General features: G+C 44.8%; 2 protein-coding genes across 3 annotated transcripts in view; one reads left to right on the top strand and one right to left on the bottom strand.

The window, feature by feature from the left end:
* Positions 1-1,100: 1,100 nt before the first annotated feature.
* On the top strand, positions 1,101-18,027 carry LOC132999059 (endoplasmic reticulum metallopeptidase 1). Its single transcript, XM_061068843.1, has 15 exons — positions 1,101-1,452; positions 3,864-4,168; positions 6,134-6,261; positions 6,359-6,464; positions 6,908-7,054; positions 7,240-7,332; positions 9,266-9,478; positions 9,731-9,951; positions 10,942-11,116; positions 11,770-11,960; positions 12,172-12,324; positions 12,877-13,079; positions 13,194-13,309; positions 13,551-13,714; positions 14,776-18,027. Exons 1-15 carry the CDS (start codon positions 1,169-1,171, stop codon positions 14,950-14,952), a joined length of 2,676 nt encoding a protein of 891 aa, XP_060924826.1. The 5' UTR covers positions 1,101-1,168; the 3' UTR covers positions 14,953-18,027.
* A 757-nt stretch (positions 18,028-18,784) lies between these two features.
* Positions 18,785-25,144, bottom strand: part of ric1 (RIC1 homolog, RAB6A GEF complex partner 1) — a 31,845-nt gene continuing 25,485 nt past the window's right edge. For both annotated transcript variants that reach the window (XM_061069579.1, XM_061069586.1), the window contains 9 exons: positions 24,664-25,071; positions 24,249-24,560; positions 23,906-24,064; positions 23,277-23,404; positions 22,885-23,165; positions 22,570-22,785; positions 22,301-22,478; positions 22,024-22,212; positions 18,785-21,472 (listed from right to left, as the gene is read on the bottom strand). In XM_061069579.1, the coding sequence (XP_060925562.1) occupies positions 21,154-21,472; positions 22,024-22,212; positions 22,301-22,478; positions 22,570-22,785; positions 22,885-23,165; positions 23,277-23,404; positions 23,906-24,064; positions 24,249-24,560; positions 24,664-25,071 (2,190 nt within the window). In that variant the 3' untranslated portion in view covers positions 18,785-21,153. The remainder of the gene's footprint in view (positions 21,473-22,023; positions 22,213-22,300; positions 22,479-22,569; positions 22,786-22,884; positions 23,166-23,276; positions 23,405-23,905; positions 24,065-24,248; positions 24,561-24,663; positions 25,072-25,144) is intronic.

Here is a 25,144-nt window from a genome sequence, read left to right as displayed (position 1 = left end):
ACTTGCTGCTTCGAGTTATGTATTTATGTGCAGATGTTGACACAAAGCAAGAAAGGGAAAACGAATGTGAATCGAAAAAGGAATACCTTCAAAAAATCATGTAAAGTCAACTAATAAAAGCCCTTAAAAAGCCAATTAATTTGCCTGAATAATAATCCTTACAATTTCAATAGGGCCTCACGTCTGCCAGTGCCTGTCAGTGCTTGGGCCTTAATAATAACGACTGCAGGAGCGAGAGAGAGGTGCGCCGTGCGTAAAGGTTCACGTTGCGCCAACCTCCGCTGCTCAAGAAACGAGCCAGTTTTGAGAATGTAAGAAGTAGAAAGTACAGATATTTGTGCTCAAATGCGAGTAAAAGTAAAAAATCGTCAGGAAAATAAATACTCAAGTAAAGTGCAGATATGCGAAAAATCTACTTAAGTACAGTAACAAAGTATTTGTACTTCGTTACTTCCCACCACTGCCAGTAGGGCACAAAACAGTCAAACACAAGAGCATAAGAATAAGAATAAGTATTCGATAATAAGTACGGTGAGATGAAAGTCCAGCCACCATAATTATTACAAACCTGTCACTGTAAAGGAGTCTGTGCTAATGGAAATATTAACAATACAGCTATAAGATGACTGAGTAGAGTATAGTAACACAAGTACCTGAGCCTGAGTACTGAAACCAAATATAAACACAATGCAAATTTTCATGTGTTCTTAGCACCAACAGTTATATCAGCACTATTGTAACACTTACACCAGTGTAGAGACAAATTTTAAATAATTTTGGTTATTAGATTACAATTTTTTTAAGGGGAAAACAGTGTAACAATAAAACTCAACACGTAACACCAGAGATATAAAAGATATATGTTTATTTATTTGTACAGGTATCTCAGGTGTTGGTCCGACCATAATCCATCGAATTTGTATTGGTGAAGAAAAACAAGGTGAGTGTTTATTTACTATCATTAAAACAAAAAGATTGGAAATAATCGCATGCAGTTAGTTTAATGTCCACGCGATGGCGACAGGGGAGCAGCACTCTGATTTAATTTCCAATCGCCTTCGCGCCGTCAGGTTTGTCCCTCCTTGCGACCCTTCCTCCTTCCCCAGTAGGAGAAGGCGGAATCTGAGAGAGTTCTCTCCCCGCAGCTGATGCACTGCTGGACTCGAAGATGGAGAGCGACACCACGGTCCGGAGACTGAAGCCCTACGGGACGAGGAGCTACGCGACGCCCGACGACGGCGCCGGCTCCCCCGGGCACCGGTGCGGGGACAACGGCTACAGCTCGGAGGAGCCGAAGAGGAAGCCCGACGTGAGCCTGTACCTGCTGCGGGAAGGAGTCGCCACTTCCCTGGTGTGTGTGTTCGTGCTGGCGCTGTGGGGACTGGTGCATCTGTCGCTCCGGCAGCTCGTCATCGGGAAGCCGAGCGGGGACTTCAACGCGGTGAGAGCCAGGTGAGCTGCCCCCCCCACTGTCCCCCCTGTGTTCCCCCCCTGTCCTCTCCGCCCTGGGGCTTACGGGCTCGTAACCTTTCCTCCAGTTTGACCCGCCTAGAAACCAACCACTGCCGGGTCCACCTCCACCTCCGGCGCCGTGGTAACCTCTCCGGGGCCACGGGGGGAGTGGGGCCCGGGAGAGAAGAGCCACAGTGTGATAGAATAACAATACGGTTATTACATCATTATCATCTGGACTATGCACCTGATCGCCATTGTTTGTGTTTCTATGAGACAGCCTTTATGTCCCAGATCCATTTTACATCGGGACAAATGAAGACATAGACAGAGAAACTTGAATAAGAAGTCCAAATCCAAGATGTTTAAAAAGTGTATTTAGTAAAAAGTCATGTCAGTGGAATTCATTATTTCTAAGGATAATAAGAATAAGTAAACTTTATTTACTTAGCACCTTTCTAAACACAGTTGAAAGGGGCTTTACAAGTTAAACGTGAAAAGTGGAGCAATGGAGCACAGGAACAGAAATAAAACATATTACAGATGAGAAAAGAGTAGAAACAGGATGAATGAAAAACACAATCAAAATTATTATTTAAGGATTTAACTGTTGTGTTGTGAAAGGAATCAGTCGCTGTAGTAGGCTACTCTGCCCATTTCAAAACATCTTTCTGTATAATCATCCATAGTTCTTGTAAAGAATAAGGAAGTTCAGGTGGTTGAAAACTGACATGACACAAAAAGACAAACACAACCTTAGGGAATCTTAGGGGGTCAAAAATGTCTGATACAATATATCAACTCGTGTATTTAATCAAATGTTTCCTGAAATGTTGTTATTGAACTCTTACAACAAAGACATGTAACCAGGGCTTGCACAGAAATGCACATTTTCTCCACATTGTTTATTCTATGAAATAAGTTTTCACATCGACAAACAGTCGCACAGATACATAATATCTATGAAAGTCTCATATCGGCAAATTTGATATCAGCCGTCCGATAAATCAGCCTTGACAGAGAGGGGTCCACTTTCCCATGAATAAAGCATGACCGTGAACATGAACCATAAACATGGCAGCCAGCACAACGAGAGAAAAAGATCATCAACAACATCTGGTTGATTAAAAAGAGGCTTTACAAATCTGAAATGAGACGACCACTGAGGCTCACGGGGGGGGGGGGGCATTTCGACTGATTAGGGCTCTGAGCTTCATGGGTCACAGTTCTGACTTTGGTGAGCTCAGAGCTCTGCAAATCCTTGTATGAATTATAAGCATCGACCAGCGTCTGGGAGGTCGATGCAGGAATCGAGTGCAAGCAGCAGCTCAGACCATATCTCTCGTGTCATGTGGTGCAACTTTTTCACGGATGGGAATTTTTTGCGGTCTAGAGAAAAGGCCTTGAAGACCAAATAGTTCCTGTTTCTCCTCGTTCCTCGTAAAAGCAGGAATATAACTGTGGTTTCAATTTCCATTTCTATGAAATGATTAGATTCATTTTGACTGAACCTGTCTTTCGATGGCCGTTTTCATCGGATTGGAAAGTTCCCCTTTCTGGTCATTGAAGGGACAAAAAACCATTTTGTTTCCCGTTTGTTCCTCAACACTGAGATTTCCATTCTTCCACTTTTGAAGGGTGTGGCGGAGATCTGACAGTTATTGTTTTTATTGATGGATCACAATATCAAAAGCTGTGAAATACGCCTTTTACAATTCCTCAGACATATTCTAAGTTCAAACAAAGCTGAAAGACAAGAAGACTGATTTACCGTTATAGAAGAGAGTGAGAGCCAGAGCGTTTCTCCATGAAAAATAGTTTCTGATTCACATTCTTTCATTAATCGTCTTATCGTTTCAGACCTGGCTGAGAGCAGACATTCCTCCATATGTGTTCTGACTTTAAGGAGCCACCGATCCCACTGACACATCAGTCCACACGTTCTCGCTTTGCTAACTCACATCAAACCTAATTAAAACCAGCAGAATGTGGAGTCAAGGGCTCACACACACACACATATTTTATACATTACAACCAGCACAGTTTTTATTTTCTGAAACAAATGAATGGATCTTATCTCTAGTCGCTTTATTTTAGGAAAGAGACGTGCATAAACATTTTTCTGAGCTGTTTAAAAAATAAATGATTTGCTTATAAACCATTTGCAGTTAGTGAAATGCTTTTAGAGGACATTCAATATGAGCTAATAAACTACAGACTGTTGACATATTAAAGCCTGAACTTGGTTTTATCAACTAGATTAAGGCTTGAAAGGCCATGTTGATTTTCAAAGGGAAGTGTTGGAGTGTGAGCACACATGATGTGATACACAACCAATGATTCATGGTCTTTAAACAGTGACATTGAACTATCTTCTCCTCTTTCTCTTCCTGCCTCACCCCACGATCTAGAGTGCACCTGGAGCAGATCACCAGCGTCGGCCCGCGGCCGGTGGGCAGCCACGAGAACGAAGTCCTGACCGTGGGCTACTTGCTGGAGCAGATCGAGAAGATCCGGTTGGAGACGGCAGCCGGCCCCAACCAGCTGACCACAGACGTGCAGCGTCCCACCGGCACCTTCTCCATCGACTTCCTCGGGGGCTTCACCAGCTTCTACGACCGCGTCACCAACATCGCCGTGAGGCTAGAGCCCAAGGGAGGAGCCAAACATCTCATGCTGGCCAACTGCCACTTTGACACAGTGGCCAACAGTCCAGGTACAGAAACATCCACATCTCAGCCTGGTGCTTGTGTGAGAGCGTTACTGAAGAAAGCAAGAGCGTGTGAAGCTACTGACCAACGCAGGCTGCATGTAGGTTCATCCAGGAAACCATCATACACTCGTTTGCCAGTTTGATTGATTGATTGATTATTTATTTTAGCCTCGGAAAACACATTGAGGAATAAGACCCTCATTTACAATGGTGCCGAGGGTTACAATGAAGAGTTAATACATGGAAAGAAAAAATAAATAAATAAGAATTAAATAAATATGCATATATATATATATATATACAGTAATACAAGGGAAAAGGTCATAAACAATCATTTTTGACGATTCAATAAAATACTATGGTTAAGTCAACTAACAGTTACAATCACTGCAGGAGAAGTCAGTTGTACATGAGATAAGATTCGAGAATTCTTCCTTAGTGAAATAAATGAGCACAACCTTAAAGATTTTCGGACCTCATTCCAAATGTAGGGAGCCTTATAACAGAATAAGAATTTATTAATTACTAAAAGAAAGAGAGAGGACCCTCAGTTGTCAAGTGTGAGTAAATGGAACAGGACACTCATTTGAACTGTCGCACTTTTGGATTGGATCAAATCTGTCTTAATTACCTCCGCTAACAAGGTTATGTTTTCCTCTATGTCCGTTGGTCTGTTTCCTTGTTGGTTGGTTGGTTAGTTTGTCAGCAGGATTACACAAAAACTACACAATAGATTTCCTCAAAACAAGGAGGAATTATGGGAACGTGACAGAACCCATTCAATTTTAGATGTTGTTAAATAGTTTGGATGAAGATAATACCCTCATTAGTGTCCCTTGTTATTAACTATAGTCATGTAGGCCAGTCTGAGTGAAACTGCCATAGCAAGACCATCGAGAAAATTTGGATCTTTAGTACTTCTTGTAAATAATTACAAAGTGCTGCATTGTGCTTTTAACAGGGAGCGGCCCAAAGCAATCATGGAGTCCTACCTAAACTGTCATAACTGTGTTTGTTGATGATTGACTCTATCTTCTTGTCAAAATCTCATAATCTTTGTCTGCAGGACGTTTTTTTGCTGTTTAACCTCACACTGTAGAGCCTGTTCCAGTTCCTACACAAACACACACTCTCACCCTCATGTGCACAAACAGCTTTACGGCCAAAAGGAAATTGATCCAAGAGGTGTGGACCGGGAAGATACACACATACTTTCTCATGTCCACCACCGCCTGCAGCCCCTTTTGATTTCTCGGAATTCCAAACATTTGCTGGTGTCAAAAATAATAACAGGGGAAAAGAAAGACTCAAAGGAGAAATGCATAGTTTGAATATGTTTCCTCGCTTTGAACGAAGAATGCACCTTCAAGCACCTGCACTGACTTTTCAGGCTTTGATTTCATACACGGCACAAAGTGTGAGGTCCCACAGAGCTTTTTTAGGGACGAGGATTAATATGTCGCTGACGTTAAGTGGCAGCGACAGCAGCATGAATGGTGGCCAGACAGACAGTGAACAGGCTTCCACCCCCCCAACTTCATGAACTCATGCAGCCCAGAAAGCCGGAGCACATGACGTCTCACTTGAGCTCTCTGATCTTTCGTTTTTTTTTTTGTTCTCCCTTTCTTTGTTTTTCTCCTGTGTTCCTCACCACGGCCGTGTCTGTTCCCGGTATCACATGCTCTGTTCTTTGTCCGCTCCCTATTAACCCCTTTTCCTTTGTGCTCTCGCCATCGTACAAGCACTGAGATTACAATCTTGAATTTGTGCTATTCTGGTGCCTGTGGGAGTTATCAGCTCATTCACCTGTGTTTCTTTTATCTCACATTGAGCCGCTGGGTGTGGATTAGATCGGAGATAGTTCCACTTCTTTGTATGTAAATGCAAGGTCTAGCGAACCCTTTTTCCGCCTGAATGGTTTTTAGTATTTTCTTTAAACACGCGTACACTGGTTTGCTTTTTTCATAGGTGCCAGCGACGATGCAGTGAGCTGTGCGGTGATGCTGGAAGTCCTCCATTCTCTGGCCAACCAGTCCTCCCCTATTCACCATGGTGTGGTCTTCCTCTTTAACGGGGCAGAGGAAAATATCCTGCAGGTAAAATGTCGACTCCTCTCTTAGTCTTTCAATATTTTCGTTTTTTAAATTCTTACCCGATGCCTTTGCTTCGCTGTCCTCTCTATCTTTCCATCAGGCCAGTCACGGTTTCATTACCCAGCATCCTTGGGCCAAGCAGGTGCGAGCCTTTATTAACTTGGAGGCTGCAGGTGTTGGGGGCAAGGAGGTTGTTTTCCAGACAGGTAATTCAACATTCGGGTTTGATAAACTGCTCTAGTTCAATTCTCAGCTGCTTGTTTTCTCCCAGGTTTGCTCTCTGTGTTAGTTTTCCTGTAATTTGGAAAACTTGCAGAACAAGAGAAGTTAAGAGTTTTGCAGTCACAGATTCTGCCTGTGGTCATGCTGACCGTTTACTGTCTAGCTGTTCTGACATAATCTATATGGATAACTAACATCCTGAGGGGCCTGTGACATTGCATTTGCATGTGAGACATTATCTGCTGCACTTACTTTGCACAACCGTTGCATTTATTACTTTAAACAAACTTAAATGCTGATATCACCAGACAGGAGAGGAGAGGATCTAAACCACCACAGATAGCTTCCACAATGACCAAACTTAAAAGAGTCAGTGATCAACTATATAAAATGTCTCAGCAGCTTTTCCTTTCTTTTCTCCTCAAAGGTCCAGAGAACCCGTGGCTGGTTGAGGCCTACGTCCAAGCAGCCAAACACCCTTTTGCCTCCGTGGTCGGTCAGGAGGTGTTTCAGAGTGGGATCATCCCGTCTGACACCGACTTCCGCATCTACAGGGACTTTGGCAACATCCCAGGTAAGTTCTCACAATGTAAACGACACAAGTACAGTAGGAAAACTGAATATGAAAGTATAAACTCTTTCAGGGAATGAGTCCAAAACTAGAATCCAGTGGCTGCTGGATCTACAAAGTAAAGGTGCCCTTATTTGGTCTTTTTCTGTGATTCATGTTTTCTTGTGTGTTTGTGATTTGATTCACAGGCATTGATCTGGCTTTCATTGAAAACGGTTTCATCTACCACACCAAGTATGACACCGCCGACAGGATCCTGACAGACTCGATACAGAGAGCAGGTAAGCAAACAAACACATCCGCGTCCATTCTCAAACAGGTGTGAGGGTTTTATTTAATGTGTATTGCAGATACAGTGTCACCTGTTTGTTCTAGCTGTCTGTCAAAGAGAGAATAGTCATTGTAGTAGAAGACTCTCAACACTGTTTGTATTGTGCAAAGACAAACACAAGCTCCAAACACATGCTGTGCAATTGTGCTGCATCCCTCAGTGTCAGACTGGTCAGCACTCTGCTGATCTCTTTATTTCCCCCAGAACAACAAAGTGCGAACACACCTACATACATGCGCTGCCCTTGCCCTCATTTACCTCATTTGCCAGGTGCTGTGTGGCGGAATTATTTTTGCTTTACGTAGCACAGAATCCAGTGAGTCAGCACTAAAACCCAGAGACTGTAGGCATGGTTCCTCTCGTCTTCATCAGCAGCTCCTGGTCACCTCCCTCCTCATCTCCCTTCTCACCTCCCTCCTAACCTCCTTCCTCATCTCCCTCCTCTCCTCCCTCCTCATCTCCCGTGCACAACGAGTCACCGTGAAAGGCATGAATTATAAGAAAGAGAAAGTGAGGCTTCGGGGAGCGAGATAGGAGGTATTTTTAGTTGGTAGATAAGGAGCAGATTTGTAACGTGGAGAGTGGATACAGCAAGATACATCAGTAGCTATGTATCTGCACAGCAGGTGTCTGGTGGAACCTCTTAAAAATCTCCTGTATCACAGCTTTGCTTTTAGACGGGGGAAGAAGGGCAAGGTGCAAATGCTCGATTCATCAGATATATAGCCTGGATTTTGTAGATGTGTTAAAAAATATAATGGGAGCATAACCGTTTAAAAACTCTGTAGATTTGTCACAGGGAAATTCAGAAAGACAAGTTGTCGATAATCCACATGAACAAGAAGATGTTGTTTACACTTGTAGGTCACAGTGAGCCCACCCCGCGAAAGAACAATGGAGCTTTGTTTCGCCTGAGTGTGTGTGTGTGTGTGTGTGTGTGTGTGTGTGTGTGTGTGTGTGTGTGTGTGTGTGTGTGTGTGTGTGTGTGTGTGTGTGTGTGTGTGTGTGTGTGTGTGTGTGTGTGTGTGTGTGTGTGTGTGTGTGTGTGTGTGTGTGTGTGTGTGTGTGTGTGTGTGTGTGTGGAGCCTTTCATAGTTGCACAACAGTTGCTCACCAGTGAATCGGACATGTAGAGGACTTGAAACTGGCTACAATCATGATGTTGGATGTAGATGTGAAATGTGCCCACGTGAAGGATCAATACGAGGTCACTGGGTTGGCTACTGTGTCCTGAGGCTGAGTTCCTTCTTTGTGTGCTGCTGCTTTCATGTTTACACACACACACACACGCACACGCACACGCACACACACACAAGACAGACAGACCAGTCTATTTGTAAGAGTAGCATTATCATACTGTAATTACCAATAAAATAAAATGTGATTTAATTCAAAAAGTAAAGGAGAGATTGTGAAATCTTGACACACAGTGAGCAACATTCATTTACTAGTGTGTGTTGTACCGTGTTGGTTTAATCTCTGACGTGATGTTTGTGTGCACATGGTTTTATCACCACAGTGTGGGCGCCCATGCATGAATGACTATGGCCACTGCCTCAGTTCTGCTGGTTAGAAAGGTGCATTGAGTCATTGGGACACTTTGCTGAACAGTTCATGTTTCAGGTTTTGTTCCTTCTTCCTCTCCTTCCCTGTTGACTCTCAAACAAAGGCACATTATAATGTTTAAAACAAACAAAGGTTATACTGAATCATCAACCACACATGATGTGTCAGTTGAATGAAGGATTTAGGCGATCTTAAATCTCTCGGACCTCCAGCTAATGTACTTCTGTTCCATATTGGCTGAACCCATGCAGCAGGATTTACGATGTTGAATTCCTGCTTTGAACTGCTTCGCCTCTGAACCCACTTCCTCTGTCTAGGCGACAACATCCTGGCGGTGCTGAAGTACCTGTTGACGTCAGAGAGGTTGGCGGATTCCTCGGAGTATCGTCATGGCAACATGGTATTTTTCGACCTGCTAGGGTTTGTGGCGGTGGCGTACCCCGCTCGTGTCGGCACCATCCTCAACTACATGGTCGCCACGGCCACCTTCCTTTATCTGGCCAAGAAAGCGTCACTGCCTGGCAATGGGGGTAGGTCACCACTTCCTGGGCTGGATGTATGTTATGTTATGTCACTTTTATGTCACTTCCTGCTCTGAAAATGTGTGTTTTCCTCTTTGTGGCTTGTTGCATTGATTTAAAAAAAAAAAAGAAAGATAAAAATAGTCCAGTACCACTTCTTGAGGCCGAATCTAGATTGGTAAAATCTACACATTTTTTGTTGTAGAGTTTCATTAGTTGTTAATGTGTGTCACGTCTTCTTCCGACTTTCGGCTCTCTCAGGTGGCCGTTATGTTCGGGATCTGGCCTACGCCACAGGGATCACAGTGCTGTGCTGGGTCGTCACCCTGCTGCTGGTGCTGATCGTAGCCCTGCTCGTCACTCTGATGGGTCGCTCCATGTTCTGGTACACCCATTTCTACGCCTCCATCTGCCTGTACGGGACGGCAGCCGCCGGGAAAATGATCCTCATCCACACGCTCGCCAAGAACCTTCACTACGGGGTGAGAGGTCTTCTCAGGACAGTGTTTTCTGAACATCATAGCATTTACAACTTTTCAAGCAATAACACACATAATATGTCTCTTTTGAATGAGGAGACACCACATTATGTATCACTTCACAGATAACCGAATTACAGTCTCGGTCAAAGGTGAAAGTTTCAAAATTGTTTGAAGCTGGAAGAATTTAGAGCAGCTCGACTTATGTTGATCTAATCGTGGTCTATACCTTTAACAATACCTCTTGTTCTCTGAACCTTGTTTTTACAGTTAAGCACAGAGTTCCTCTCGTTCACTGTGATGCTCCCCTTTTCTGTATGTAGTTTGAGATGAAGAAGAGGTCAAAGTGTTTCCCTGAGCCTGATGTCTCATGATGTCTCACTCATATTAAAGTGCAGAGAGGAGAAAAGCAGGCAGTTTCTCCTCCTCCACAGCGATTACAAAACAGCGGCTCTCTGTGTATGTTTGTGTGCGACATTATAAAACTGTGGATGTGTCAGACATGCGGTCATCACATGTGCACACTCATTCAGGAGCAGCTGAGAGCCAATTCCCCCTGTGTCACTGAGGTTTATGATTCTTATATGATTTTGCATGTCTGCTTGTAAACAGAAAAACATTCAATAGACATATTATGTGTCAAACAGTTGTCAGTGTATGTTTTGTTTTGCCCACTGGAGCTGCAGATAACAACATTATGAACCCGAGCTTATCGTGGCCATTTTCCAGGAAGGACACAGACCAACCTTTGTCCCGCTGCACAGAAGACCTCGTCTCCCTCATACTGAAAAAATGATAGAAATTAAGATCAAATGAATGATGCACTAGAACCTAACATGCTTGGCCACTGAGAAGTTGGAATTCTGCTTCAGAACTAAACCTACATATAATGAATTAACCCAAACTAAGGTTGCAAGAGGCCTGGGTGTCCTGTTTGATGATGATGATAACAATAATGATATAGCTGTGTGTGTATTTGTGTTTTCCACGCAGGGCGTCCGATTAGTGGAGCTGGGTGATCTGTATTTTGATGTGAGTTTACTTCTGTGGTGCTGCAGCCTGGTGTGCTTGACCCAGCAGGGCCTGTGTTCGGCCTACGTCCCCATGCTGATGGTGGCCTTCCCCCTGGTCACCAAACTGCTGCTGGCCAGGGAATTTAAACACAGAGGTAAACACTCAGCTCTGCAGAGTTACTTCACAAATCAGGGTTTTCCTTATTCAGTATGATTTGAATTTAAAGGAATAGTTTGATATTCTAGGAAATAACTCTATTTGCTTTCTTTTCCCCCCAAAATGTAAAACCACTCCAAGACACAGTTGATTCAGGTGGAATGCCTATGCATGAAAAAGCTTTGGTTATATTAAATTGAGTTGGAGAATTAAATTAAATTAAGCTAAATTAAGTACAAAAAATAAGTTAAAATTTGTAAGTAAGCCAATTTTAAGTGTTTGGAGAATAAGCCAATAGTTGATGCATCGATAAGATGATCATTAGAGACTTCAATCGCAAAATAAGATATAAATCCATCTGTGAGAGAACAGAAAACAAACAATTCCACCTTGTTGTTTTTTTTCCAGTTACAACTCTTTGTACTTTCAAGTACAACATATCAAACATTTTGCAAACTTTGTTACAACCTGTAAAAGTCCTGTCATGTCTGAATACAGTCTTTATAAAGTGTCTGTCTGTCTGTCTGAATAGAAAGCTGTTGAATGAATGATGGTTTACTATGTGGCACACCTACTGTATATGATGACAAACAGGACGGACTGGTCCTCGGTTTGTTCTGAAAAACCAGTAACCACTGTGTTTTTCTGCAGGAGCGTCCCTGAAGTACAGCGTCCTCTACCTGCTGGGCCTGGCATTGCCTTATGTCCACTTCATGTTCCTCATCTGGGTGGTGTTTGAGATTTTCACCCCCATCATGGGTCGCAGCGGTACGGAAATCCCCCCCGAGGTGGTGCTGGCCACCCTGGTCACCCTCGCAACCATCTTTCTCTCCTCCTTCTTTGTGAGTTTTCTCAAGAAATAGTTTTAATTGCTGCAGCAGCATTTTTGGATTTTACGGTAGAGAATTTTAAGCGACTCAACAACTGTGTGTAGATGACTGGCATCTAGAAGCCAGTAACATTTAATCTTACAAATGCTCATATTTGTTGTTATTGTTAAAAATAGTTTATTCTTCCCTCCAGTAACAAAGAGTATTTTCTTGTCTGTCTCAGCTCCATTTCGTCTATTTGGTACGGAGCACCAAGTGGATCCTGTCTGCTCTGGGCTCAGTCTTCATCATCTTGTTCCTGTTGGTGTCCTGCGGCGTCTTCTTTCCTTTTTCAGGCAGTCCAGAAAGTCCCCGGCCCAAACGAGTCTTCCTGCAGGTTCTAAATGACAACACACACACACACACACACAAACACACACACAAACACACACACAAACACACACAAACACACACAAACACACACAAACACACACATACACAGACTTGTACACGTAAACCTGAATATACCGTAACTCAGGCAAATTTAAATTTTTCTTTTAACTAGATGGGAAGCAGAAATTCTGAACATTTTTCATAATTGTGTCAAAGAAAATGCTTCACTCAAATGGGGAAAGCCTTTTAGACTGAGAGTAAATCAATAATCAATTTAAAATCCGACGAGAAAACAGCTAATATAGCTTATCGTGCATATTTTGGCCAGTTTCTTGACCGTCAGTGCACTTTTGTTCTGTCAAATGCTTTTAATGGAAGCATGTGAAAACAGATCCATCTTTTACGTAACTATTATATTTCCCATTACTCTGCATGTTTTCTGTATCAGATAAAAGTGCACAGGTAGCGTTCCTCCACCTGCTCGTATAAATCACAGACATCAACACCAAGTTGTTCTAGATGGAGAATGAAAATAACTCCTCTTCCCCCCCGGCAGCACACCACAAGGACCTTCCACAACCTGGAGGGCCAGGTGGAGAGCCGGGACTCGGGGCTGTGGATCAACAGTTTTGACTTCACTGGCATCCAGCACATCACCCCCCACATCCCAGAGATCAACGACAGCGTCCGGACGCACTGTCGAGAGGACCGGCCCTTCTGTGGTTACCCCTGGTTCCTGCCTGTCAAGTTTCTCAGCAAGTCAGTGACACAGCACCAGCAGCTTCTCCATGTTTCTATTGATTGATTGAATAATGTGACTGTTTCCATGTACACACTTTTTATTCCTTGTATTATTCCCGGGCGCATTTTCAGGAAGAACTGGTACCTTCCTGCCCCAGAAGTGTCTCCCAGTTCCCCAGTGGAGTTCAGCCTTGTGTCCAAAGAGGAGACGCGCTGGGGGACGGTCAAGATGACCTTCAATGTCAAAGGTCAGGAGCTCTCATGTAACTTCCACGGATCCGGTCAGCAATGATTCAGACATCCTCAAGCCGTTGATAACCATATACCATTGAATTGTTGTGAGGGTTTAAAATGTCAATTATTTCTGGATTCTCAATCCCAGCTCTTTGTAGTGATATGGATTGATTTGCACATTTCCATTTTTAAGGCCTCAGGTGGTACGTGTGTATGTTTTGTGTGAGTGTGTTAACCTTCCCACGTCCCATGCAGGCCCCAGCCACATGTCCCTGTATCTGATGCCTCACCGGGGAGCGAGCCTCTCCACCTGGTCCTTCGGAGACGGGACGCCACAGTTCGACCTGAGCGGAGAATATTTCATCTTCTATTCTCACGGCCTCGACGCCCCAACATGGACCTTCTGGTTTGAAATACAGGTACGATTCTCCCGTGGGACTAACGATGGATAACAATATCTCTGTTATATATTGTTCTTCATATAAATCCTTTAACCTTCTTTCTATCGGTGGGGTGTGGAGAGAATCCTGTGAAAAAGTTTCAATCCATGTAGAATATTGAAAGTATCTCTCAGTGATATTTTAGAGCTGTTCATCCCCCTTCTCCTGAACGTGATATCTCAGGAATGCCTCAAGGGAATTTCATTACATCGGCTGCAGACGTTCGCTTCAGACGTAACAAGACACTGATTAGAAGATGAAGGTCAAATGTCCCCACGTTAAACACATTTCTGGCCACAACTCAAGAATTCATCTGCTAACTAGCTCACACCCGACATGTTTTTCTTTAATTCCACAGCAAATCCATCATGTTTGTTTGGACATAGTTTTAAGACTGTTGACGATACATGTAAACAGTTGATCCCTCACTGAATCCACATTATCTCAGCTACACATTAGTGGCAGTTACAGATTTGTAGCCCTGTTTGTTACCGTTGAGCAGCTGAAACGCCTGTAAAACCACATTTAAATTCACTAGATCTGGATTTTAATTTTGATCCGTACCAAAATGCACACTGCCTGATTTCCTGAAAATCCAAACATTACACCATGGGAAATTGGTGCAAATGCTCTTACTTGGTATGTTAAAGAAACGTCTTTAATCCTCCCTTTGTCCCCTGCTACTTCCTTCTCGGCTTCTGTCGTGCCTCACATCACCTGCGGGCCTCAGGCTGGCATGTCGGCCAGGACACAGTGCGACTGTGTGTGAAAGTCTGACTGTCGTGTGAAACCATTTTAAACTCCAGCTTTGGTGATTTAACTTGAAACGCGTTAAAGGCGAAGCCCTGTGCCACTGGCCCAGTCTCACACACACATGCTCTCTTTAAGGATTCGCTTACATGAAACGAACTCCGTGACTTTTTAAATCCTCTATTGCATAAGCTGCGTCAGGCTGGCGACAGAGGCCCCCTGGTCCGGTTTTGTATCACACACTGGCCTCTGCTGACATTCATGTTTCTCTCACCCTCTCTCTCCTTCAGCCTCCCAGAGACCCGGACCCGTCGGGCCCCGAGGGGATGATCTCCGTCGCCATCTCCACCCATTACTTCTTCGGGGACGACCAGCGGACTGCTCAGCTGGAGGAAATGCTCCTCAAGTTCCCCACGTGGGCTTTCCCCTCGTTCTGGGTCAGCACCTACGACATGTACCGATACTGAGGAGCTGCTCATCCACGGTGGAGGCCGACGCTCCGGAGGGCCGGGGGGCCGCCAGCCGGGCTCCAGAGGCGGAGAGAAGCCGATATCCAAGCAACAATACTGAGGACAGGCCCTGCTGCCTTTTTTTCCCACTGGGACACAAACACACACACACACACACACACACCCTCCCTACCGGCCTGCCTGAGAGACCCCTCACCACTGTGTCACTAGGCGTCAGCCGAGCAGGAGGACGCGCTGCGACACGCCGGAGCGAAGCCGAGCTGAACGCTCACACACGGAGCGACCGACCACCACAAGCCTTGAGCTCGCTCCTGCATCAGGGAAACGACAGGGTTACGAGTTTCTTATTCTTCCTCCCTTTTTTTTGTTGTTTTTACTCAATCTGTCGTGCCTTTGCTTTGCTCGCCCACGCCATCTCCACGCCCCCTCCCCCTTTCCTCCACCTCTCTCACGCCAAACACACGTCCTGAATGAATGAAGTCGCACGGCTACCTCCGCTGCTCATTTATCAGCAGACTCCTCGGGCCTTCCTCAGAGCAGGAAGTGTTTTCAGCCTTCCTCCGGAACAAGTGACACCACTACCACTGTCTGCACTGTAGCTCCAGTCACATACTGAAAAAATAAAGACCTGGTTTTTATTTCACACCTCATCCTGACTCGAACTGGAAACTTGGACACTTTGAACGTCACTGCTCATCAACACGCACTCGTTGAACTACACGTTTAACTGGTTTTTCTATCAGCTTAGTAAACTGTGAAATTACTACTCCTCAGTAAAGACCACTAACCTGCAGTGGACGCACAACACGCTGCCTGCCGGGCTCAAATCAAAATGTCAAGGTTTGTCAGCGTCAGTTTTGTTTGTATGACATCAGAACTCGGATTTAAGTTAACGTCCCGTGTTTCAAAACAACTACTTGAACCTTGATGGTGAATCTGTGTGAAAACCAGCAATGCAGCTCCACGTCCACAAAGTGCGTCAGCGTCGGTTTTTGCTGTTTTGCTGTAACTGTCATAAAGTTCTCTCTGTGCTCCGACTCGTCTCCAGCAGCTCCGGGTAACATCGGTCTGGATAATTGATTTAAATTTGAGTTGTTGCTGAAATGTATCTTGAGAATGTAAAACTATGCGTCTGTGCTTCTGGAGACTTCACAGTGTCAGTATCCACTCGTTATAACTGTCTGTTCCTAATCTTTCTTCTCATGTCAAGTGGAAATGCATCTTCACTCTCAGTAACTCAAGTGTCACAGCGACGTTCTGGTTCCGTGTGATGTGTTTAACACGTGATTCCACTTCACAAAGTAGAAACCACAGAACACAATGATCAAAAGTGTCTGACACCCAGTTAGCCGTTTTTAATGGTTTTCTAAGGACTTGCTTGAATGTTGTTGTTAGAGTTGTTTAGATAACGTTTGCCTGAGGTTGACTACTGCTAGAGACAGATTATAGATTATGGGCCGGCTGCTTCTATTTAGTGCAAACTGGAGATTAATAGATTTGTCTGAAGTAGAATCAGGATGACTCTCCTCCCGACCTTCATTCCAACACATTGGTCAAATCTGTTCAGCCTCAGCGACAGAACTGCTCGTTGTGATTCTAATCTGGTCGTAAACAACCTGGGAGATTATTTGCACTTGTGTGAGATCAGAAAAGTGTTTACTGTCGTGGAAACGAGCTTCTCCGTGGTTTTATGAGCTTCCAAGTGCCGAACTGTACAGCCTTTTCAATGTAAGATGAATTCTCGTCTGCTGGAAAGTTTAAAATCTGATCCCTCCACAACAGTTTGTAAGCTGATTGTCCAGCGACACTCTTTTTCTCTTTATGCACTGTGTGAAAAACTGAAGCAAACAGCTGATGAGGAGATTTAAAAACATCAAGTCGACCAAAACGAGAGACGGACGGCTCAGTTCTTTTTTTAGACGCGAGAGTTTAAATACGACCTTTTAGCTTCCGTCCGTCTGATTTAAACTCTCGCAGGGAGGAGTCTGAAATTTGATTTTACAGAAATGTCTCCACAGCTTCGGCTTACCCCCCCCCACTGCTCTTTGTGTATGTGTGTGTGTGTGTGGATCAGAGACTGACTTTAATTGACAGGCGATGGATCTATGATGCTGTATAGAAACTCTTCCAGTTGACATGGAGAGTGTCTACGGGAGAAAAAAAGCTTTATTAACAAATGTAAATTAATATTTTTGTAAAAAAAAAAATCCGTTCTCTGTCGAGTTTTGTTCAGAAGCTGAAAAGTCTTCAACCGGAGAAAGTCGACGTTTCAAGTCCAGGCTGAATTGGACTCGTTTTTTCTTTCTTCATAGTTTTAACCTGAACTGGGAGGATTGTGGATGAAGAACGGAGGGTTAACGCAGGAGGGATTGTGGGACAGAGCGGTGAGATATTAACGCTGTGAAACGCCTCGTAATACGCCGCTGGTGCTTTTGGGATTAGGTGAATTTAAATAGTTTCCTGCAAGAATCTAATGTATTAATGTGATTCAGTTGAGAGGCCGACCCAGCTCTGCTGAGTGGGGGTTTTATTTGATTTTTCAGTGGAAACTCGCACTCGGACGGAGCTTTATCACACGTAACAGTCGAGGGGAAACCAACACAAACGTCCATATCATATCCGATCGACTCAAATGTCTTAATGCCTTGTGTTGACGTTTTTAAGTTAAATCTGTTTTGGAATTTTTACCATTTTTTTTCTTTTTCTTTTCAACATCATGTTTCTCAGTCGTGCCCGTTTCTCTAAAAGTTTTTATCCTGAAAGTTGAGATTTTTTTAAACAATACTGATCTTTTTATTATTTTTATGTGAAACATGTGACACTTTAGATAACTTGTGTTTCTCCTGTCTTTTTTGAACTGCTGTTTTTCTTCTTTTTTTTTATGCTTATTTGTCTGTTAGGTGGATTTGACTGTTGTGACCGGGGGATTTTTTTTGGAGGGGATGGATCTGGTTTAACAGGGTAACTGTGATCTATGGTCTATGGAACAGTTGAGATGATTTTACAATATGCAAAAAGCTCTAATTATATTAGCAGATTGTACAGCAAATTAAAATACGCTTATTAAATTAACTATGGTTGCATTGCCTTCTTATTTACAGCATGTTGACTTATGATCTGTATTTATATAGAAAAGCAGATCAGACCATTTAAACTTGGCGGGGGTGACATGACATCTTAATGGTTAAGATACATACGGTTTTACTTTACTTTAACCTAAGTAAAAACATAAGTTCATTACATTTTCTACTTGACAAAAGTAAGTACTTGTTTTTAAATATACTTGAAGTATTAAAAGTAAATGTACTTGCGGAGTGTAGCCTTTTGGACTACGAGGCGGAGTCTAATGTGACCTGCTCACTCTGATTGGATCAACAGACCAATTACCTGGATGCTACTGATTTGATTGTATTAAAGTAAGAGTATCTACAAATTATACTGAAGTAGAGATAATTATTACAGTAGTGGAGGGAAAGGAAAAGGTCTCTAGTCTTCAGCAAGTCTTTCCCTTAGTATCTCACCCTGTTCCCTCTCAATATCTAATAAAGGCAATAAAAGATGTCACATATTATACATTTCAATGTTCTCAATGAGGCAAACAAACCATTTTTAAAAATAATTTATTGATCTTTATTTACAAGGGGGAAAAAAAACTGTAAAGTAGAAAAACCAAACATGAGTAGAAAAGGCAAATGTACAAGAGTTTCTTTACACTGCATTGAGGAGAATCTGCTGCTACTGCCGAGGACACAACACGCTTACACTGTACACGGGAGGGGGGGGGGGGGTGAGCTGTCCACGTCTGGGTGGACGCGTGACCCCCCCCCCCCTGAGAAAGTACCGCGAGACGCACCTGGCTGACCCGCTCCTCGCCTGCAGAGAAGGAAACCACCACAAGATCCGAAATACTGCTCTTCGCAGAGAGGAACTTGTTTCTGAGCGTTGATGGTCGTTTCCAATGAGAAGGATGGGTTGTGTGTGTGTGTGTGTGAGGTTTTGTTCCCTCTGCATAATGACTCAAGCGCTCGATCGAGCTCCCAACAGAAGGCCTCTGGACGTTAAGTCTTTGGTTCATCAAGTCACCGTGTTCTTTTGTTTCATTTCTTCAAGTCACATAGAAGCGTACAGCGGAGCAGCGAGGTGGAGCTGTAGCCTGGGGCCAGGGCCGGGGACGAGGGGAAGGGGGGGCACAGGGGGTTTAAATTTGCCCTTTTGTTAAGAGGAGAAGACAAAAGCCGCAGAAGAGGAAAACGTTGACTTTCAAACTCGTCTTGCACAAACGGCACAAGAGAGAAAACACGTGTCTATTCGCCTGATTTGGTCGTTGGTGAAAAGTAAAAGCCGGAGAAAGTAAGGAGGGAACACAAAGAAAAGAAGAGGAGTAACATTTCAATGCATTGCACGACGTAATACTGACGTAACTGTGATAAACCTTTTAGTGCTTATGGAGCCAATACGTGACCGATGAACTAAAAGGAGGAAAAGTCATCAGTCATAAAAAAAATAAAAATACAAGCACACGTCCAGGTATCAATTCAGCAAAGATCATTCAGCTATAATGCCAATAAATAATAGTTAATAATGATGACTAATATATATTTAAAAATCAATCCCATGTGATGGAAGTCACCAAACATGTCAAATATAGATCCACACAGGAGCAGGCGAATGAAATGTTTGTCCTGATCACACGGTGAAGGTTCGATTCCGACCGACTTCAGTTTCCTCCTCTTTGTCAGAACGATGCTGACGCGTGAACACTGAGAATCAAATTGTGCTCCGGCAGCAAAGGGACACGTCGGGGGGGCAAAAAACCTGCAGAGTAAGACGGCTTCAATAACACGATGTTAGCGATCCGACCGAAAAACAAATGTGTGTTTAGAGTGTCATGATTTGGTTTTTACAGCACACGACCTCTACCGCTCTGCAGCTTTAAAGGAGACGCACGATGCCTTTTCAGGTTTTGCTTCCTCTTAGTCTGTTAAACGTGTGTTTGTGTGAATGTGAAAGTTCTGCAAAGTTAAAAAAGTCTGTGGCAAAGGGAGCATCTCCACCGGTGCTCCTGCAGAACCTTGTCCAATATAATATTCTATTCTGATTCTGTCACATGACATCAAGATGCCCGATATTTGCATGATGCACGAGACGACGACATTAGGGCGTATAAAGCTTGTGACACACATTAAAATGATGAATCTGAGCATAATGTGTCTCCTTTAAATCGGCTCACCTCAGGAACACTGGACACGACTTTGCTCTTTGTCTAAAAAAACCTGGACCACGATGAGAAAAGCTGCTTCTGGCAGCAACTCCCAATTCTAACATTTGTTTTACGCCTGCAGTTCACCAAGGTCGGGAAGGGGGGGCTGGGGGGAGGGTGCATGAAAAATACATGAACAGAGAGAGGTACTGATCAGTGGTAAAAACACTTCTGCACTCGCAACCACGGACTCCTCCAGAGACCGTTATCCTCTCCTTCAGGTCGTCGCTCGTCTTGAATTACACAGAATTCATACCGTGAACCTTTTGCTCGTTATAGAGGGACAGGGTGTGTGCGTGATAGAAAAATAATGTTCTCCTGTACACACGTCATTGAAAAAGGCAATCACAAAAATAGTTTGAAGTCAGATGAGGTATGCAAAGTGTGAAACGCACACTTTAGGCTCAGACACACTTCCAGCGCATCCTGAAAAATGGTGTCACCACCAGAGAGCTTTGTTCTACATGATGAGAAGCGACGGATCGAACACACTCCGGTGACTCGTCTCCGAGCTGATTCTCGTACCGAATGAAACAAGACACTGACCAAAAAAAATAAAATCTAAAGTTTCCAATTGCACTGGATCGAGTTTCGAACAACTTGTTTTGGATTAAAAACCCGGTGCCTTCCATCGCTGGTCCACAGCTTCCAAACACCACCACACACTCACACAGGTGACCTTTATTCTGACAGAGCGTTTTGGTAAAGTGAGGCCTGCTGGACGGCAGACGGATCCCATCCAGTTGTGCTGTGACGTCTCTGTTGCTCAGCATCCACAGGGATCTGAAGAGCGGGTAATACTGTAAGAACCTGCAGGACGTACTTTCTGTGCACGCTCGCAAACACACACACAAATTAGGTCCATTTCCAGTCAGCCACTGCTGGTGCTGCCCCCTCCAGGCTCGAGTTCACACGGAGTCCGGAGGAGGCGCCTGGCTTCATGACAGGGTGCAGTCGTAGGCTCCCTCCTCCTCCCCCTGCTCCTCCGTCTGTTCTGGGGGACAGTCCTCGGAGGGGGGGCGGGGAAAACCTCCCGCGGGTTCCAGGGAGGGCAGCAGCGACAGGCCCAGCGGCGCCGCGGCCCCCCTGCTGTCCTCGGGCCGGGGGGCCGCAGCACCTCCCAGACCTTCAGAGCCTCCCATTTTGGAGCTCTGGCTGGTCGGCTGGGAGGATTCAGGCAGAATCTGCTCCGAGGCCGAGTCGATCAGCTGCTGCAGCTGCGGCTGGATGGTGTTGAGGAATGGTTTGTATCCCAGGCTGGAGGTGAGAGGAGAGGAGAGGGACAGAGAAAGGTTCAGCATGACACTTCACAATACATTATTTTTAATATTAAAAAGAAGGATCTGTCACAAGAGACCAAGAGCACTTGTTACATATATTCTTGATGACTGCTAGGAAAATGGTGACAATAAAATGGTTGAATCCACAGCCACCTACAGTGGCACAGTGGAAACAGAAGCTGAGGGAGGTGTGTGGAATGGAGGCTTTAACTGCTCAATTACAATTAAGGTCTGATGTTGTTTTAGTGAGGAGGTGGCTACCTATTGCAGAATACCTGTCTAACTGAGGGGAATCCTGTGGTATGATGGAATGTCTTAACTGTCCATTTATTTATTTACTTATTTATTATTTTTTCACCAATCAGTCTGTCATATATAATTTGTGATTTTCGCAAGGAATGTTTGTGTTTCTCTTTAATAAAGTTCTAAAAAAAAGAAAAAAGAAGGATCTGTAATAGCAACAAACTGACGATAGAAGGAGATAAAGACTCAAACTGGGAACAAACCCATCTGGACAGGTTTACCCACCAGTCAGTGGAGACCCAGGTGTCCACGGCCAACAAGCCGCTCCGGACATTCTGCACAGTTTCCTGAGGAACCTCCGGGCTGTCCAGGAAGCTGATCACCTGCTTGATCACGTTAGAGTCCCGCAGGATCAAACCTATCACCACGCACCACTCCAGGCAGCCGGCCTCCATGAACACATGGAGCAGGTACCTGAGGAGAGAGGAATCAGCTGTTGAGCTACAGGCCTTGGTTTCTTGTTGGATTAAATGAAAAACACAAAATGGGAGAGTGGACTCACCTGAGCTGCACCTGTGACTTGTGCGGGCCCTTGTTGGCCAGCTCCATGGAGATGTGCTCCAGCTCGGCCTGGCTCAGGCTCAGCGTGGACGAGTTCTCGTCGACCATCGTCCAATCACCGTCCACCACCGAGCTGGTTTCTGTGAGGTCTGTGGCCGAGCCGATGCTGTACTCCTCCACTAGAGGGATGAGGAGTGAGAGAAAGGATTAAACAAAAGAAAACCGGATCACCTTTGGCAAACATGAGTCTGTTTTTCTGTCGGGGTTTACCTTTGTTGGTGAGCAGTGACAGGAAGGCGTCGTGTGTCTGTGGTGAGTGCTGGTTGGAGTGGGAGGACGAGGCCGTGTCCATGTCTTTGGCCCCCTGCCCCCCCAGCCCGGCCAGCCAGGTGTGGTTGCTGGGATCTGCCTGAAGGAGCGCTGTGTCCATGTCGCTGTTCAACAGGCTGTCGGCTGACTGTGACTTCAGCAGCCTGGTGCTCAGCACTTGGAGCAACAACAGAAAACGCCATGATTTATAAGCATTGAATCAAAGGTCTAACTTTTATGAATGAGTTCCTCTTTTATCTGGATCCCGTCGCTCACCTGTGCGACACCGCCCGTTCTTCAGGGGCGAGCTGAGGCTTCCCACAGGAATGACAGGGAACGGCCAGAGAAAATCCTTGTGGAGATGTTTCAACGCCGAAACAAAATCATCTACGTGAGCCACGCGGTTCCGTTCGCGGCACAGCCAGCCAATGAGCTCGAAGCCCAGCTGTGCCGAGAAGCAGCCCAGGTCGCGGAGGCGCACCTGCTCCAGGAGGTGACGGGCGTGGCGCCACAGCATCATGTCAATATACATGTTCTCTGCACATTCCACATCCCGGCTGTCAGGAACCAGAGCAGGGAGAAGGACAATAAGAAAACCGTGAGGAAAACTGAATCAAGTCAATCAATCAAAATCTCCAAAATGTGTGTGTGTGTGTGAATGTCTGTACCCTTTAGCCGAGGGTCCAGCTGGCATACTGAAGGTCTTCTGCAGGTTGAACTTTCCTGTAGTGATGCAATCTGCCGACTGAGACAAACTAATGCTGCGATTTCTAAAGATCTCAGTTGAGCTGGGTTCCTACCACAAAGAATACACACATCATTATGTTCACTTATATCCATATTTATATTCATTTATTATTGTTCACTTCACAGTGAAATGTTTGTGGATCTAATAAAGAGACGACAGTTGAGCTGTTTCCAGAAGTCTGGTTTGTTATTCGATGTCCAAACTCTTCTTGTGCCATTTCTGGTGTTTTGATGTGAACAATATTGATGAATATATTAGCCCCGGCATCCCAGCAGGAAGCTGTATGTCATCTAAGCATTGATTTTGTACCATATTTCAAGACATTACTTATTTCTAATTAGATTTGGCCTTCCAGACACAATAAGCCACTGATGACTACGTTTAAAACCAACTTTTTAAACAAATATCAATGTTTCTGGCCTTTTAGTGAGGATAAATGACCACTTCTGTGAATATGATTTTCATTTTTTCCTTTTAACTGGATGTGGACATGGCACAAGTATAAACTGCACAAATTGCCTAGTGTTGAGATGATTTGAACTTGCTCACCTGAGTGGTGGGTGTTGGGGGCGGAGTCTCCATCTCCCCTGAGCCAATGGCTTTGAGGAATCGGATCATGTGCCGACACAGGTCCCACTTGCCCTGTTCCAACGCCGTGTTGAAGAGGAGGGTGGCGTGCTGCCTGCTCACTGCTGGAACCTCCATGTTCTTAAGATGGAGGGAACAGTAGAAAAGACAGTGAGCAACAAGAGTTTTTCATGGCACACTAAATAACTTTTGTAAATAACTAGGATTTTATTAATTGTGCGACTATGGATGTAACTTGTTTTCTGTCTAGGCCTGTTAAATAGTCTCAGAGCTCTGTAGTGAAAAGCTCATCCCTGGTAACTACCTGCAGTATAATCAGATAAGAAGCTGCTGTGTCCAGGTCCTGAGCTATGAGGCACTCCTCGAACAGATCTTTGGGGTTTCCCACAGCGGCAAACAGGTAGTTCCACAGCGCGTACTCCGTCTTCCGGGCGCAGTGGACGATGGTCTGAAGGAAGAGCGGGAACTCCGTGATGAACTTGGCCACGGTGGGCAGCAGAGGGTCTGGGATGGGCTCCCGGGACGTCGCCTCTTCTTCCAGGACCACATGCACCATCAGCTCCATGACATGGGGGAAGTAGGGGAGGGAGGCACATGACTGAGCCAGCATCAAAGCCTGTGGGTGAAGGAAAGAATAGAGGAATTGTTTAATTGTGTTGATTTTTCTCCAGCAGTCCTTTAATAAGCTAAAAGATGAAAAGAGAGGTGGGTTCACGTACGTGTTCACCCAGGTTTCGAACCAGCAGCTGCCTGAGGATGTGGTGGAGGTAGATCTGGGAGGTCCTCTCTACTGTGCAGTAGGGAAAGAGCGCCTCCAGTGGCTCTGCTGATCCCTGCAGCCCATCGTAGAGCACAGTCTCATTGGTTGCCCCGAGCACCAGGGCGTCCTCAAACAGCACAGCCAGAGGATAGATGTTGATGTGGAACGGCAGCATGATGCGTCTGGAGAGGAAGGAGTGGGGCTTGCGGTGGTCCCGGGGGAACAGCGGCAACCAGACTTTCATGCCGGCTTCGCCACACGACAGCCACAGGGCGTCCAGCAGGTAGCGCTTCTTCCTGTTGGAGCGACAGGTGGTCCACACATGTTCCACACACTGGGCCAACACCACAGGAGGACAAAATGGTAGCTAGGGACGAAAAATAAACAGAGTTACAGGGAATCCTTGACAAAAATATGAAATCTAAATATCAACATTTAAC

Source organism: Limanda limanda, chromosome 1 (genome assembly GCF_963576545.1).
Source record: "Limanda limanda chromosome 1, fLimLim1.1, whole genome shotgun sequence".
Classification (NCBI taxonomy): domain Eukaryota; kingdom Metazoa; phylum Chordata; class Actinopteri; order Pleuronectiformes; family Pleuronectidae; genus Limanda; species Limanda limanda.
Note: the sequence above shows the minus strand (reverse complement) of the source record. Positions and strands in the feature narration are given on the sequence as shown.